The sequence below is a fragment of the Podarcis cretensis genome (assembly GCF_951804945.1).
Source record: "Podarcis cretensis genome assembly, chromosome: 6".
Lineage (NCBI taxonomy): Eukaryota > Metazoa > Chordata > Lepidosauria > Squamata > Lacertidae > Podarcis > Podarcis cretensis.
The window spans coordinates 100532301-100550419 of NC_137175.1; the positions used below are offsets into that span (position 1 = coordinate 100532301).

The 18119-nt window shown below is 44.9% G+C and overlaps 1 protein-coding gene across 1 annotated transcript in view; it reads left to right on the forward strand.

Moving 5' to 3' along the window:
* LOC307218866 (uncharacterized protein C1orf21) overlaps nt 1-16222 on the forward strand; it is a 152463-nt gene extending 136241 nt beyond the window's left edge. The window contains exons 5-6 of the mRNA XM_079981810.1: nt 5671-5731; nt 15470-16222. Of these exons, the coding sequence (XP_079837936.1) occupies nt 5671-5731; nt 15470-15508 (100 nt within the window). The 3' untranslated portion in view covers nt 15509-16222. The remainder of the gene's footprint in view (nt 1-5670; nt 5732-15469) is intronic.
* Nucleotides 16223-18119: the final 1897 nt, after the last annotated feature.

Consider the following 18119-nt stretch of genomic DNA (forward strand, 5'->3'; position numbering starts at 1 on the left):
ATCCCAACTGTGCTTCTTTGTCTGTGTACTTTCTCACTTATGCTACCTACCTTTTGCTTTCTGCCAACTTGCATGGAGGAGAAGGTTTTTTCTTCTGAGCAGAGTAATGGCAGTGGGGAGAATGCCAAAAGAAATGGAGCCAAAGCAGAGCCAGCGAGAAACAAGAGGGAGATATTTGTATGCTTGAAGGAAACCTGAGGTTAGCAGAAGTAAACGAATACTTAAAATAAACAACAACACCCTAATGAAACACCCCTTCCACCAACCCCACTACCAAAAAGATCCCCAGCCAGATGAGGACTGAGCATGTTCTATAGCTATAGCATTTTGAGTGTCAGATAGAAAATAAAAACTGAAACCAGGGGAGGGCGGATGGAACAGAGTCTCCTGGCAGAAGGGCAGGCTGGCAGGTCCAGGTGAGCCTTCCTCAACCTGGTGCCTGCCAGATGGTTCGAATTATGCTGCCTGGCGCTGATGGGTATGGACGTCCAAAGCATTTGTGGGGTGCTGGGTTGGGGAATGCTAGCGCAGATACATGGCAACATTGCTGTTTTCACAGTCCACCTATTCAGATTGTTGTAAAAATGAAATTCCTTACATAATGGGCTGCAGTAGCAGTGCTTGTGGGATATTTAGTATTACAAGCGAATCATTTAACTTTTTCAAACATACATCCCTTGTTAGTAATTACAAGTGCCATCCCCGTAATCATTCTAAAAATAAAACCTTTGTTTTGTGAACAAACAAAACTTAACTGTGTTGGCACCTAGAGAGTTACAGAAGCAAGGCTTGGATTTCAAATGATCTACTATTGTTATTTTGGATGGCATTGTAGAGTAAACAGGCTGTGTCTGTCATGCTCTGCATGTCAAGCAGGTCATCAGCTGCCCTGACATTTCCTTGTCACTTTTTATAAATGACAGAGCAGAACTATGTCGCTGCACATAACTTGATCCTGAGAGGGAGAAGTTGGGGTGTATGTGGCTTCATGGCTGGGGTTTGCTCACCCTGGCATTCTGCTCTTTGCTAAAAAGGGCTTACTTTTTAAAAGGGGTAAGCTGCATGAGGACTAGTTGAAAGTACTGCTGAATTTTTCTGCATCGATCCGTCTTGGACAGAGGCTAACTGCAGAAAATGATGAAAGTGTGGCTGTTACCACGGAGAGAGCTTCCTGGTTCAAGGCATGAATAATCTCATTCATTCATACTAACCATTTTCCCTCCTTGAGTAGGTAAGTGGTTGGATTTTGGAAGAGAGAGCCTAAGAATATACAACTTCAGTTACTCACATTCAACCGATGTTACTGTTTTGTCCCCCACCCTTTCCCTTACTGCCCCTTTTATCTCATTGAAGCAGGGGTCTGCCTTTGGTTTGTTACAACGTAAGCAGAGTGGCGCTGTGGGTTAAAGCCTCAGTGCCTAGGACTTGCCGATCGAAAGGTCGGCGGTTCGAATCCCTGCGGCGGGGTGCGCTCCCGCTGCTCGGTCCCAGCGCCTGCCAACCTAGCAGTTCGAAAGCACCTCCGGGTGCAAGTAGATAAATAGGGACCGCTTACCAGCGGGAAGGTAAACGGCGTTTCCGTGTGCGGCTCTGGCTCGCCAGAGCAGCGATGTCACGCTGGCCACGTGACCCGGAAGTGTCTCCGGACAGCGCTGGCCCCTGGCCTCTTAAGTGAGATGGGCGCACAACCCCAGAGTCTGTCAAGACTGGCCCGTACGGGCAGGGGTACCTTTACTTTTACCTTTAAGCAGAGTATACACTGTCAAATGAGCTTGTTAACCTGATTCACTTCCAAAAGTGAATCCAAGATTTGCAGAAGTGCCAAAAAAAGTAATAAGGGGATAAAGCCCCCTCCTTAATAAAATAAACTTATAAAGTTGCGGCATATGCCAGTCCTGGTAACACAAATGTGTGCTTGTTTAATAAATGAAAAATTTAGAGGGATGGTGATATTATGTCTAAATGATGGTTGGGGGGGGGGGAGTGTGATCCCGTAAATTGACCCTGTGCCATTTAACGTTTTCCTACACCCTCAACCTAAATCTTTCTGTGAATTTCATAACTGGGCCACCTCTTCTACTGAACGTGCACAAAATGCTCCCAGCTCATCCCCTGAGCAGCCCCCTACCCCGTGTCCTCTGGCTTTGTGAGAGCATCTGACCTTACTCTGTGTGTTCAGCTTTTATTCTCCCTTGGGGCAGGGTCTGTCGGTTTCTGTCCTGTACCACACAAATGCACTGACAGCACTTTGCTGGCAACTAATAATAGTATTTTTCCAATCCTGCACACTGCTGTGAAACATGGTCCCGCTGACCTGGGCCTCATGGTTCTGCGAGGTTAATGGAAGAAAATTATCTGACCTTCTGCCTGGAGAGAAGTGATTTTGGGGGGTGGGGAGAGAGAGAGAACCTGGCCTGGGAAATGTCAATGTGTACAAGAGATTTTCAGTGAGTTTAGTGTTAAAGAGTGACTGTGCTACATCTGAACTTTACAGAAAGACCTTTCAGGGGAAAGCTATAAATCATGACTGATTGGTTCTATGGGCAGCCCTGCAAAACCCTCGCTTTCAACGTTGGTGCTTGTAATGCTCACATTATTTGGTGAGAGGGCTCAATGGAATCAAAGAGCTCCCGCCCCCCAGCTCAACCAAAGTTTATCCACACCATGCCTTCAGTAGCCTTTGCAAAAATAAATAAGGAGGCCAGGCACCGTCTGTCTCCCCTGTAATTCAAGTCCTCAGTAGTGATCTGTCTTCTGAATTTGCTCCCTCTCATCCAAGGCAGTGATATATGCAGGGCTCTTTTACGTCGTACTCAGATCTGCCAGGCTGCAGCTCTCGGTGTGTGCTTTAATGACCCTTGTGCAACAGAGACAGTTGGCTAGAAGCCACGGGTAGCCTTATTGACATAACTGACCTTACCTCCACTGTCCGTCATTATGCCCCTGTATGCCAGTTTTGGGGACTCAAAATCTGGGTACTGCATGCAAGCTTCCCATAGGCTCAGATGCTAAACTAGGCATTTGGTTGGATCCAGGATGCTGTTTTCCTGGTACCCATCTTTAGTGAATCACGTTTTCCCTGTTCTTGGGAGGGGTGGTGCCTTTTAAGAATTTTGTTTGTGCAAGTTTCTGGGGGGTGCCATTCTCAGCTTCCCTCCAGCAGCTCTCAGAGTAAAAACCTCTGAAATTTTGTTTGTGTCCAGGGCATTTTAGGTGCTGCATGCATGCCAGTAAATAAAGGCAAGTGAAGGCAAAATTGCCCGGTGTAGAGTGCAGCCTGCCATTTCGCATGCTGCAGCTGGCACTGTTGATTTTGAAGAATTACAGGATTCCTGTTTTTCTAATGTACTTTTAACTGAAAGGACAGACACCATGTTTGCTTTCAAATCCACGCAGGACAGTTAACCTTAAGGTAAATAAATACAACATACAGCCTGCCTTCAGCAATGTGTATGAATGGATGGGGACATCACAGGCAGTAATGCGAGAATGCAGCTGCTTTAAAGAACACAGAAGTCCTTGTTTCCATCTAGAATATGTTGGTGAGTGTGAGTGAGAGGGGTGGCACAGTTCAGGATATACAACAGGAGAGAGTGCCATTTTACAGTGTATATTTGCATCCTGCCTGTGCCTCAGGGTGGGTTTGCCTTTAATCTTCTCAGCTGGAGCAAATCGGCAGTGGGCATCTGATGCTCTCATAGGCAAGTCCAAAGGCAGAAGTGGAAGCAGGAGAGTGGGATGAGGGAGGCCCAGAGGCAGAGATGAGCCAGGCTGGTGAAGAAGCAAGGGTGTCTCCCCTTCCTGCTGCGACAGGAGAGGCATGAAGCGGGAGGAGTAAAGGTAGGCACGCTGTCATAGTCTCAGATTGCTTGGGAGAGGATAAGAGGAGTCTTAGGCAGCTGTGGGAAGGAGGGGCAAGACCAGGGCCGGATTTAGGTTTGATGAGGCACTAAGCTTCTGAAGGTAATGGGGCCCTTTGTATGTGATAATTTAGGGAGCAAGCTAGCAGGCAGGGCCCATTACTTACATCATAGGAGGCTACACAACACAAAACACTGTTGCTGTATGTAGGTTTTATTTTATTTGTTTTTTATCTTATATTTTGGAAATTTACATCCAGGTTTTTTCTTCTTTTAAATTTTTTGGGGACCCCCAAGAGAGTGGGGCCCTAAACTATAGCTTGTTTAGCTTATACATAAATCCAGCACTGGGCAAGACTTACCAAAGAAAAGTTGTGGTGCTCACTAGGCCAGAATGAGCAAATCCAGTTTCTTCTAATAAAGAGTAAAATTCACTTATTCCATGTGATTTTATTGCTGGCTGACTTCTGACAGAGGCCCACACACAGTGTGCCCTGGGACAGGAAGGGCCGAGGTGGTAACAGGTAAAAAATTGACACAACAAGGTTCTGGAATTGAAAATGGCCACAACTTTATTGATTACAGATGAGAGTCGGCTTTGGCTTATGCCCCTGGGTGTGTATCCAGCCTCCTGCCTGAAGGAAGGCTGACGTTTAGATAGGATCATGCCTGGGTTCCAGGCCACCCCAGGATGCAGGTCAACTGAAACAGCCCCCAAGGCCACCATTGGAAGTTCTATGGTCCTTCCGCTCCCCTCTTGACTTCTGGACAGAATCTTACACCCAGACCCCTTTATGAGGGTACCCTGAGATACTGCACCTGCTAGAGGAAGAGGGTAATGCACCAATTCATCCTCTACCAGGAAATAGACTAAGGATTCAACCTAATGCCTTATTTCTCACATTGGTCAGCCAGATACCAACGGGAAACCCAAAAGCAGGATCCCAGCGGAACGGAAATGGCAGTGGATTGGGGCCAGTGCTTTCCTCTCTAGTTTGAATGTGGCAGCCTTAAGAGTGACACAGTGCTGTACACAGTGTCTGTGTACAGCAGATTGGGTCCATTTATTGATCTCACTGGGCCTCTCAAATATTTCATTTTGAAAATTGATATCCTCAGTGGTGTTTAACTACGGTAAGTAGAGTAATACCCACTGAAATGAATAGACTTAACATAGTTGTGTTCATTAATTTCAGTGGGTCTACTTCAAGGAAATCTTACCATATGTTCCAGCATACAAGACGACTTTTTATCGCTGGAAAATCACCCCAAAAGTCGGGGTCGTCTTATATGTTGGGTATACGCGTTGGGAAGGAGGAGAGGGAGCCTGTGAGCAGAGGTGCCCCTTCTGCTGTCACTCCTCCTCCCTCCCCACAGAAGGGGACGTGGAAAGTCCTTCCGAGTGTGGCGTCTGCCCGCCAAACACCCGCTCTGCCCCTGGCGGCGCTCAAACTCTATAACTCTAAAACTCTAAAATTGAACAGCAAAAGTTGGGGGTCACCTTATACGCCCAGTCACCTAATACGCTGGAATCTGCGGTACTTGAATCCTACCCCCTGCTTTCCCCCTCCACCAAAGGAGTTGCTCAAGGTGACTCACAGACAGAAATGCAAACAGCAGTCATTCAGCAATTAGAGCACAAGTTATCAGACCAAAGGCAGCAGCAAAAACAAAGCACAAAGAACAGCACTTGTGTTCAATTCCTTAAGCAGCAGGAGAATCAAAATTTTTATTTAAAAAGGAGTGCTCTCAATTGCTGACTGAATACAAACAAAAAGCGAAATGAATCTGTTCTTTTTGTGTGTTTCAGCATGCACATCTCTGAAAGCCAACAAGAATTCTTCAGAATGCTGGATGAGAAAATTGAAAAGGTAAGCATAACTTAGAATATGTTTCTGCATGGCAATTGTGGAATGTAACCTAGACACAAGAATCTATTAGGGGGCTTAATCTAGGGTGGTTTCTCATGTTGATGATGTTTCCATTCTAAATAATTGCAGTTACATCCATTCAGGTTGTCATGATGTCAGTCTTCAAAGATTTATTGTGAAAGTGACAACAAACTTGTGAATACTAAACCAACCTTTTGTTGGATGGCCATTATTTTGAATGGGATGTGAAAGCTCATGCATGTTACCACCTTGTACGTGGGAACAGACAAGGGCTAAGGTGAGTATTTAGCAGTGAAGCAGCTCAAGGGGGAAGGATTTACTATGGAGGAAGGGAGCATTCTCTTCTAGTCAGAGCAGCCTTTGATGTCCCTGCATTGGATGCCTCTTGGTATCAGATGCAGAGGCAGATGCCAGGTCAGGACACTGGCCAGTTTATCACCAGTCAGATCAGTTATCCAAGTTCATGGGTAGGCAAACTAAGGCCCGGGGGCCGGATCCGGCCCAATCGCCTTCTAGATCTGGCCCATGGACAGTTCGGGAATTAACATGCTTTTACATGAGTAGAATGTGTCCTTTTATTGAAAATGCATCTTTGGGTTATTTGTGGAGCATAGGAATTCATTCATCCCCCCCTCCAAAATATAGTCCGGCCCCCCACAAGGTCTGAGGGACAGTGGACCGGCCCCCTGCTGAAAAAGTTTGCTGACCCCTGTCCTAGTTGCTCAGGGCAGCAATCAGCTCTGACCTAGATAGTAGTTAAGGGAATATCATCTGACTTGACATGGCATATTTGCGTAAGGAGGCTTCTCAGTCACTCTTGATTCTCCTTGTCCATAGTTTTAAAAAATCACATTGTGATTTAAAAAAAATGTTCTGAGCACATCCCATGTTCATCCTAGGTGAGAAGTATTGTTATTATCCCAAATAACAAAATCACTTCTACCCTTTAGTGGAGCACAGTAATAATGTCAAATAAGTCATTCTGTGATATCAAAAAATGCAAGAGAGTGGTTCTCAGAGGGGCTAAATTAAGCATTATGAAAGAAAGAGTATTGTGTACGTACCCTTTCATCCAAGTGTTTCATCTCAGTGACTGTACCGATCTAGAGAATGAGCCCAGCCTACTAACCAGGGGCTCCTTCCAGGCCTGCCCACTCCCTTCTCCTCGCTTGGCATGGGATCAGAAGCTTCATCTTCCATTTTAGGTTAACTACAGTTTAGTGTGTCATCTCAACCCTGAATTGTGGTTGATCTTAATGATAGTTAGTGAAAACAAGCTACCATGTTTTTTGCCCCATAAGACGCATCTCATTTTTTGGGGGGGGAATAAAGAAAAAAATTATATTTTCCCCCCAGGTGCGGGGCTGGGGTGGGGGAAGCCCGAGCTTCCCCCGACTCCAGCCCCCAGAACAGGCTGCTATCTGCTAGCCGTGGGAGAGCCGCGCGACTTTGCGCGGCTCTCCCACGGCTAGCGGAGCGCTGCGCGAAGCCCAAAGCTTGGGGCGTGCTGAGCTCAGCACACCCAAAGCTTCTGGGTGCCGGCAAGGTCTCCGCTAGCCGTGGGAGAGCTGCATCTCCCACGGCTAGCGGATAGCTTCCTGAAGCCTGCATTTGCCCCATAGGACGCACACACATTTCCCCTTCATTTTTGGAGGGGGGAAAATGCGTCCCATAGGGCGAAAAATATGGTAACATCATAAACCATGATTAGAAGTTGGCTTGTTCCCATTAACCTTAGTTAAGATTGACCACAGTTTGTCTGGGTTCAGATGACACAGAGCTCATGTAAAAGAGAAGCAGGAGCTTCCACACACCACCTCATGACACACGGCAGGAAGAGCAGGACGGGTGCAAACCTGGGGGAAGATTAGGCTCATTCTCATAATGCTTAACTACGGTTTGGTTAGAATTACATTTAAACCAACCCAATGTCTGTCTACCTTGGTTTGGAAAGCCTTTTAATGCAGTGCATTAAAACTGGCTGTTTTTCTGCTTTGGTTCTTGAATAACAACCAGTATTTGAGAAAAAACTCCTAATGGATAAGTATTTTTTGCACCAATAATTCATGAAGGACTCTACTTTTATGTTCACCTTTGATATCTAGTCACAGATTTCAGTGGGCGTTTCAGATCATTCAGACAGCTGATATTTCAGGTGCCTGTACTGAAAATAATCACAGTAGCTAAATAAAACATCTGAGAACACTTGTTTTTTTTTCCATTCATATCTCTGCAGTGGTGCAAAGTTGATTACAGTACATTTAAGTATTTTGTCATGGTAATAAAGCTCCAGGCAATGATTGGCTATTTTACTGTCACAGAAATGTGGAGTAAGCAGTAGTGTCTCCAGCTGCCATTGGCTGAGCTGCTCAGATACAAGGAGGACATACCTAATTCCTACCATTGGCCTTGCTGGCAGTGGCTGAATCAGGTCAGTCCACTGCAGAAAACAGACTAAAGCACACCATAACCACATGGGGGGGAGAGGAAGCGTGCCCTTAACTTTCAACCTTGCCAACTAAAATTTGCCCTTGCAAATTGAAGTTGCCCTCTACCAAACAAATAAGAAAAAAAGTGTGCTTTGAAACTGGTGATAGGTGATATGGTTATGTGGCAGAGGGGATTTTTGCCCATAACTCTCCACAGTGTAAGTGTAAAGGTAAAGGGACCCCTGACCATTACGTTCAGTCGTGACCGACTCTGGGGTTGCGGCACTCATCTCGCTTTATTGGCCAAGGGAGCCTGCGTACAGCTTCCGGGTCATGTGGCGAATGAGAGCAGCACACGGAAACGCCTTTTACCTTCCCGCCAGAGCGGTACCTATTTATCTACCGCATTTTTCGCCCCATAGGGCGCACCAACCCATAGGGCGCACATAGTTTTTTGGGGGGAAATAAAGAAAAAAAATATATTTCCCACCCAGGCGTGGGGCTGGGGCGGGGGAGCTTCCCCCGACCCCAGCCCCCAGAACAGGCTGCTCAGCGCGCCCCAGGCTTCGGGCAGCAGGCTGCTATCCACAAGCCTAGGGAGTCCTGCGGGAACTCCCGCGGGGTCCCCTGGCTTGTGGATATCATCCTGAAGCCTGGAGAGTGAGAGAGGTCGGTGCACACCGACCCCTCTCGCTCTCCAGCCTTCAGCGAAAGCCTGCATTCACCCCATAGGACGCACACACATTTCCCCTTCATTTTTGCAAGGGGAAAAGTGCGTCCTATAGGGCGAAAAATAAATACGGTACTTGCACTTTGACGTGCTTTCGAACTGCTAGGTTGGCAGGAGGGACCGAGCAACGGGAGCTCACCCCGTCGTGGGGATTCGAACCGCCGACTTTCTGATCGGCAAGTCCTCTGTGGTTTAACCCACAGCGCCACCCGTGTCCCACAGTGTACCTGTATGGAATAACAATATTTCTGTGACAAAATATGTGACATGTTCGTTGACAAAGTAAATATAAGTGCTCTCTGTTTCCTTATTAGAAAAGGAATCTTTTGTTCTCTCTTGGCTGCATATAACCTTTTTGGTGGTTGTGCACACATTTCCTCCCCAAAGTAAGCCTGGGATACCCATTCCTATATTTAAAGCCAGTGATTAGCAGATGATAATTTGCAGGTAGGACTGGAAACACCACAAAGCACTGCAGCCAACTCGGCCAGCCATTCCAAAAGGATACCATGGAAGATAGTATCAAAGATCACTCAGATATCAAGAAGAGTTAAGAGGATCATTCTCTCTCTCTCTGACTCCTGTCAAAGGTCTTGGTTGAAATTATCAACTCCCAATTTAGCTTCTCAAACAATCAGCCTTTCCTGTGCCACCATTGGCTATTGCCAGATGCCACTTGCACTCCCATTTCCCTCTCCTCCGCCTCCTCCTCCTCCTCTTTGTGGGACACTGGAAGTTGGACCCAATATCCTGCTACAGTTGTTGGAGTCCTGGGCTTCACATGCAAGTGTAATCCTGCTGTTAATATATAGTCCAGAATAAGCAACAGGGCTGCACAAATGAGAAGCCAAGCTAATGGAGGAGGTAGATATTTAGGGAAAGTTTAATAAGCTTAAAGATTTATTTTAAATAGGACTCACCAAAGCGTAGCCAAAATCACAAGGGAAGCTTCGCAGCAGAGAATGGAGAATTTATGATAGAATCAATTAGGCCTGAAGAATGAGTCCCAGGCGTCAATTAGAGGGGATTGGGTCAGTAGGACAAGTAATTAGCTTGACCTTAGAAATCAAGACATGAATGTTATCTTCAGAAGCCATGAGTATGAGTTGCAACAAAACAGTGAAAATCAAATACTGATGATTCTGAGGAGATTCACTACAGGCGACAGTTCTCTCAAACAAATTAATTAGCCTCAGAAGCAATGTTGCTGAATTGAGGCAGCGCCTGAATTTCTTTGATATTGGACAACCGAGGCAGCCCTGACCACGAGGTCAGATTTTTGCTGTCACTCAAGGTGGCAAGATTGGAGAGAGGCTTAACAAAATAGGGTACAGCCCACAGGGAAGTTTTCCATGCAAGCCCTGTTGAAATTCATTGGAGCTTAGCGCTTGTTCATTTCAACGAGGCTAGCATAGGAAATCCCCAGGATGGGCTGTGTCTCACATTAAACTTTGGGTGTGCCATGTGGATTTTCTGCCTCTGGCACCAAAATGTCTTGGGCCACTTCTATAAAAGAACCTTTCAGAAAAGATTTAAGTTGAACAGTGGAAATGGAGCAATACCAACTTACAGACAAATTCTAAATTCTGAAGGGGTAATGCTTGGTTTAAGGCTGCGTTACTGTTTTGACCCAGTGGACCAAATCCTTATTGGTTCCTACCCCTACTTGCCAAATTTGAAAGGTAGATGGGACAGCCCACCTGTCAATCACCTCCAGCCATCAGATGATTGGCAAGTAGCTTGTCCCACCTACTTGTCATGGTCCTTTTCACAGTGCTTAGGAACTGCCAAGCATAGGGCTGACAGAGCTGCTTTCTGAATTGCTTGCTTGCGTAATTGAGTTCCCCACATAACTGGATAAAGTGATTTTTTGTAATGTATGGGGGGAGAGGGTGCCCTAACAACACTGACGACATGATGGGAAAGATTTGGGGCCCATTTGGCTCCACAGTTGCTAATCTCTAAGAGTGTGACTACTAGATGTGATAGCAGCATGATTCAGTTTGGATTGTAGAGATTTTTTGTAAAGCACGGAGTACTGGAGTTTGAAAGTTGAGCGTGGGTGATCTTGAGCATTGGGGGAAAGTGAGACCTTTACTTCACCAGTGCTTTCCCCCAGAGTCATTGCTGTGCCCCTGTATGAGTTCCCTGCCTGCACCACAGTCACATAGTTCTAATAGGTAGGTAGGAGGTCAGAGAACTTGCACAGGAGCAAATTGGGGGCAGCAGAGCAAGGAGATATTGTGACTGGAAGAAGAGTACAGCTCTCCTCTCCTTCTTGCCCAAGTTGTGCTGTGCATCTCACGCCACCCTCTCGGCTGCTCTCTTGCCAAGTTTGGCGCTAAGTAAAATGGTAGGTTGTGGCAATATCTGGTATGCCGTGCACTTGTTAAACTTCAGCTCTCTATATTTTTTACAGTCACCAATACTTTATTTTGGCAGGATGAAAAATGTTTCCCCTCTCTCCAGAGTTTCACAACAAAATACAGGAATTGATTCAGACATTGAACCTGTTTCTGGTAGTTGTCATACTGACGACCAGCTGGACATGTCTGTACTCATGAGCTCTGTGAATCCAGCATTTGAATATTTTTATTTTCATGCCAATGCAAGGGAGCAGCCCTTTGATGAACAAAAGTCTGACCAGCACAGTCCCATCTCAGACTCCCCATTTCCTTTGTGGCAGCTGCCTTGGAGCTGGTGGCTCTAAGTCTGGAGGAAAGAAAAGAGCAGTTGCCATTAGTGCTGCCCTGCTGTGGCTCAGCCCTGGCAACAGCCAGACTCTGCCAGCCTTCTGGGAGGAAGCAGAAGGCCCCAGCTTAAATGCAGAGGGCTTCCTTTCAGACTTGGCTGCAGTGAAATCCAGGAGAGACAATGAAAGTGCACTGAATTTAGCTCTTTCCAAAGGGTAGTGAGACATCACTTTAAAATTGAGGATCAAAACAAGGACATCTATTACGGGAGGTGTGTGTGTACGTCTTGTAGGCTGGATTGCCATTCATAATGTACTTAATAAATTAATTTTTCCTACATACACACACATCTGACACCATAAGCCATTTCATGGCAGTGCCACAGTAAACCACTTTATTTGTGAAATCATGAATGGGGTGTGTTATTGGGGTGTACAATGGAGCTTTTTTGCACAGTATACAAGTGGTTCTATGATACGTGGTTTTTACTGCCAGGGCAGGCTCTCTTACGCTACAAAAGTTATTGATTAAAATGGGAGTGCTGTGGACGCATCCATTCATTTATTTGCAAAAAGTAAATGCCATGTACATGTGTGCATGCAAACGCGCAAGCCTTTTTGTTCCATCCTTTCTGCGAAGGCAGTTTTTGAAAAATGGGAGTTCCTGTAGCAGTGAGCCGTTTCTTTATTGCTTTGGGGTGCTATTCATGAAAAGGGCCTCTGTGCCTTGCCAGCTTTCTTAGTGACAGCTAAAGGAGAAGCTGTTTGGCACAGTTTCTTTCACCACAGCAGCAGCAGCGGCCCACCCAACCTCTTCCTTTGCTTGCTTGCTTTGTATGCCAGCTAGAGAAGCAGCGTCGCCTAGTTAAATGCTGGAGCAAGAGGAGAGGCTGTGCTGTCTTCGACACAGACTGCTCTCCCCAACCCCACACTGGGGAAGATACATTTAGTTTAGAGGAATTCTGAGATCCTGCGATGCCAGCCTCTTGTTTTAAAACAAGAAAGCAACTAATAAACGGATATTGGGGGGGGGGGGGAGGACACACAGTATCCCAATAAGAACATGAGACTGATTGTACTTTTTAAAACTGTTGGAACTGGGAGGAGCCTGCTGTTTTTCAATTCAAATTGATCCTGGGGTCTGTGCTTCTTCTGTTGAGGAGAAAATATGCCACAATTGTGCAACAAAGTGCATGCATAGTTTCTTTCTGTGAGAGGGAATTTTTCTGAACTTGCAAAATACAGTATTTAGAATTAGGAACAGTTAATAGGGTTGCCATACATCCGGAATTTCCTGGACATATCCAGAATATTGCAGTCGGAAGCAGTGTCTGGGTGAAAATTGCTAAAATGTCCGGGAAAATCCGGATGTATGGCAACCCATGTCGGCAGTGTCGTTTTTGGCAATTTACCTTGAAAATAGCTCAACAACTTTCCTGTCTGAATTTTTACTGCTTGAAATTTGCCAATCCCATTTTTAAGGACTACAGAATTGGAAATTTTTGTATTAGAAATTATCTGCATGCTTTCTTCTTTGGGTAAATTTTAAAAATGCATGTGTATTTTCAGAATGGGTAGGAGAATGTGGACTGTTTGGCCTCAGAGTAGCTTACCAGGTTCTTCCCAGCAACCCTGCGAAGCAGTTTAGGCTGAGGGATACTGACTCGCCCAAGGTCATCCCAGGAGCTTCATGGATGAGTAGGGCTTTGAACTTGGGTGTCTCTTGTCACAGTCCAGCACTCCGGCCACATCGCCACACTGGCTGCTCCATGTCATTCATGACGAAGTGAGCAATTATTAGAGCGGGGGACAGCAAGCAGGAAAATAACTTTATTGAAAGTTGGACTTTGTTTGTTGTAATGGAATGGGAAATTAGAAGACACTTCTGATGCATGTGCTCACAAAATATTTTGTAAGATATAGATGGGGAAGATGCGCAAATAGTACTCTAAAAAGTGCTTGTCTGATACTGCCTGAAACGTATGTCATTCCTTTGTATTATTCATATGCTACTTAGGATCAGTGCTATTTTTATAGACAAAGAGGTGCCAGAACTCACCATGAACACCTCCCTCGTTCTCAATGGTGCCCACCTGGGAGCTGCCAGAACTGGGTTCCAGCTGAAAGAAAGCCCTCCTTAGGATTATTTAGGAAAAACATCATGACTTGCTTGCAGTTGCCCAGCTCAAATCTCATTTGCAATTCAGTCTTATGTAACTGACTTAATGTGGGCATCACTTTCATGGACTAGGCCAGAGCTAAACTACAGTTGATGACTTGTCTTTCACTGGTTTACAATGTTCCTATCCTGAAATGATTTGCATTAAATCCTTTGGCTCCATCTGGAAGCTTTTGGTTCCATCCTGGTTTCTGCAGGGTTTGGGTGCATGACAGAGTTCCCCTGGGGAGCAGGATTGAACTCTCTGTGCATCAGTTGATGCGTGGGAAGGTGAAAAGTCTTGCTTGCTGCAGGGCATGAGGCATCCATCCCATCTCATAGGACACCAGATGTGGGGCTGGTGGGTGTGCTTTGGTGGAAGGACCTTGCAGATCAAATGGAGAAGCTGGTGGGCCAGATTTGGCCTACAGACCAGAAAATCCCCACCCCTGAGCTAGACCTTCTCATCCATAGCCTCCTCTCACTTCAAGCCCCCTCATCCACAGCCAACTTCTCTTTTACAGCCTCCTCTACTGGCGTTTCAAACATGTAATGCAAAGGGAGGTTTTACTCTCTTCCCTCAAGATGTTGGAAATCATGATTGATAAACCCACATGCATAAATCTTCTTGAGTTACCCTCTTTACCCTTTCTGGTGATTTGGGTTAAGTGTGATAGTGTTGCCCGTGTTGTGACGTGAAAGTAAGAAAAATGAATCCATATTGCAGCTTGGAAAACTTCAAAGTGAAACTGATCAGTATGAAGCTTGCGTGCTATATTCAAAGGAGCTGTTTTCAAATGTGACATGATACTGGCTTCTTAATTTGATTAATACTTTTAGCCATGATCCCCTTTCTCCTCTTTCCATGGTAGTCGCTTTCAGAGATTGACTATGCTGAAGAACTACTTGTCACACTTCAGGAAGACGTGGGCTGTATCCCTCATTTCTTAACCAGTGTGTATGTTCTTGTTCTCGCCTCTCCCTTTTTTCAAGTGCTGCTGCTGCTGCCTACGCAAAGTGATCAGAAAGCTTGACAAGATGCTTAAAAAATAGAGCAAGTGCTTCAGCTAAATTCCAAACCGAGGAATAATAACTGCCAGAGGCGCAAAAGTCCCCTGGTGCCAGGGTTGCTGGAGAAGATGGGAAGCAGGTTTCTCCTCCTCTCGTAGGTTCTGCCATCCATGGGACCTGCCTGTTGCCTCTTCCTACTTCCTAGAGGAAGTGGCTCAGGGAAGTAGTAATTATTACATTTCTAAGGAAGGCTCTTCTGGACCCCCAGGATTGTGCAAATCTTAGCTGGTTGCAAACACACACCCCTTCAGGAGTTGAACTAGTGATTCATGTGCAACTCTGGGCATTCTTGGATGACACCCATTATCTAGATGTGTTTCATTCTGGGTTCAAGCTTGAGTTGTCACTAAGTGGTCTTGGTGGTCCTGTTTGATGTTCACAGAACAATAGGAGGGCAGTACATTTGCTATTTTATTATTGCTCCCTTGTGACATCCAGTAATGCCTAGGGTAACACTCTGCCCTAACCACATATGACGAAGAGGTTTCCTACTGAAAACATTATAGGACCAAACACAGAAGGATTCAATGTAGCTAGCTGCCAAAGAGCTGGAATCAACGTAGCTAGTTCTGTTTTTCCTGTGTTAAATGTGTATATACTTCTCTCTCTCTCTCTCTCTCTGTTTTTCCCTTTGAAGGGTCGTGATTACTGTTCAGAAGAGGAGGATATCACATAGTGCCATTTCTGCTGATCAAAACGGGAATACTACTGTGTAAATAGATTACGGTCAAGATCCTTTTTGGAAGTCTTCTCAAGTGAACAGCACTACATAACAAAAGATCATTTCCACATTGTATGCTCCATTCAGTTGCAGTGTTTCTTAATGACCATACAATGAACGTTACGAAAGGAACGAAGAACAGCTTGTGTGGAACTGCCTTGGCTGATGCTGGCTGAAACATGTGGCAGATTTTTCACTTATCTGTGTCCAGGAACACAGCAAATATTTCAGCATAAAATCTTAAGTGACACTTGGGCTGTTGGCCTATTTTCTATTGGCTGAAGTAGTATTATACAACACCTACCATAACTGAGCAGCTGAACCTTCAAGTTCACTCTGTTTGTCAACCCCCCCTCCCCCCGGGTTGCAGAGTTCTTATTAATATGGACAATTTAGAGCTTTGGAGGTGGGATGCTTTGCCATGACCGTCCTCATTTCTCTGCTAGGAAGAAGTTACCAATTTAAAAGCATGTTGTCACACAAATACTGGATATGGTGATGCAGGAGCAGAAATCTGTATTTTTTAAAAAGTTTCTTTAACTAAGTATTTCAATCGAGGAATAAGCTTGCAGTATTGGCTTTGCTGACCACAGATGGAAGTTGTGACCACAATCAGTTTGAATCCCTCTTTTTTTTCTAAGAAAATAAACATTTTACTGTTTTTAGGTATTCTCGTCTTATACCCATTCATGCAGTCCAGTGTGTTTAAAGAATAATTGGGTAAACAGGGTGGGAGCAAAGCACCCCTTTGGAATTATCCTGTGAGAGGATGTTATTTTAAAGCACCTGTGTGCCAATTTGGGATGTCTGTAGAGTTTATTTTTCCACATTATAAAAATATGATACTCTCTCTTCTCAAAGGCAGATGTAATATTTTTAACAAATATTGTCATGAGTAAAAATAAGCCTAAGGTTTAAAAAACAAAAACACTTTTGCATTTATTCTTTAAAGAAGTTCAGCATTTTTCTTCTTCTATGTCTTTGAGGGGGTATAACCATTAGAAAATGCTTCTTGCAGCAATAGAAGCCAGGGTTTATATCCCTCCTTTGCCTTATCAGGGTTTCAAGATAGCCGTCCGTCAAGAAAAGTGTACAAATTGAAAAAGCACATTTTAGATTAGTCTGTGGAAATTGTAATACAGTTGAAGTGAAGATTTTACCCTGGATCAAGATAGATATTGCACATAGGATTTTAGCCGCCCCCGAGTCCAACTAGTTGAATTACGTCCTTGCTTAGCTAGTATCAGTATAATGGACCACGAGCATCATCCAGCCTCTCTAGCTGTGATGTCTTTTGTCTCCATCTTGATGAGATATGTCACAGTGACTAGGTATGTAGATCCCATCCCTCTGGTTGCCATCGGATAAACTGCTATGACTTGGTTGATGTCACAGAGGGGCCTTGGGCATCTGATTCTGAAGTAGGTGCCCAGCCTTTATAAAACGGAAGCCACTTTTTCCACCCTGGTGCCCTCTAGATCTTTTGGAGCAGAACCCCCATCAGCCCCAGCCAGAAGGTGGAGCTAAGCATGGAAACATTGTCTACATGCCGTGGGCTTTTGTGTGGTGGTAACTGGGTGTGAATCAGTTGAGTGGCTCCAGATTTTTCACAGGAAAGGGCAACAACAGCTTCTGCTTAAGATAAGAGATAACTGTGTTCTTAAGCATAAATGTTTACAATGAGATTGATTTACCAATTGCCCTTTTGTGAACTGTCTTATTTTTTCCATACTCACCGTAAGCTCATTGGTCTAACTTTTAAATGTTCTCGCTGGTGTCCTCTGTCTCGGCATTCCTTCCTGCTCTCTTGATTCCACTGTTTCTAGTCATCTTCTTCCAAGGTATATTCTTCCAGTTCATTTCCATGCCTCTCCTTTTCCTGTTGCTGGCACCTTCTTTCTAGAAGAATCCTGTCCCCTTTGATACTCACATTATTGCTTCACCTCTATACAAGATTTTAAACTGCTTAAAATTTACCTTTTCTCTTTTTCTGATTTCCCCCTTTCCTTGGTACCTTGTTTTTAATTTCCCTTACCCATTCCTCTCTTTACTTTCCCCTGTCTATCATGTCTACCTCAGATTGTAAACCTACAGATATAATCCCCCCCCCCCGAGACTATGTGACATAGGCATTGGTTACAATTTATAAGGGGTGGTGTGGATCCAAAACCCTTTTTCCCTTCTGTTTTAGCATTTCCAGAAAAAGGATGTCAGAATATGGGACTAGGTAAAGGGTAGATTTGTGCTAGATGGTGTCTTCAGCCCCTGCTATCTGCAATGGTGCCCAATGGAGGAGACCATACCTTGTTCAGAGACAAATACTTTGGGGGACTTGATCATGATGTGAAGTAGTTCCCTGCAATAAGAAGCCAGTATGCAAATAGAGGGAAGCAAAATTTACCCTTGGAAGTCACGTTCTAGCTGCAGAAATGTTGAATGCCATAACCAACTTGTTCAGACTTCTTTCAGCTCCTATTTTCTCCAGTTTTTGTGGGGAGGGGGGTGCCCTAAAGAGGAAAGATAACTGGGTGTGAAATAAATTCACATGGAATATACTATACATTAC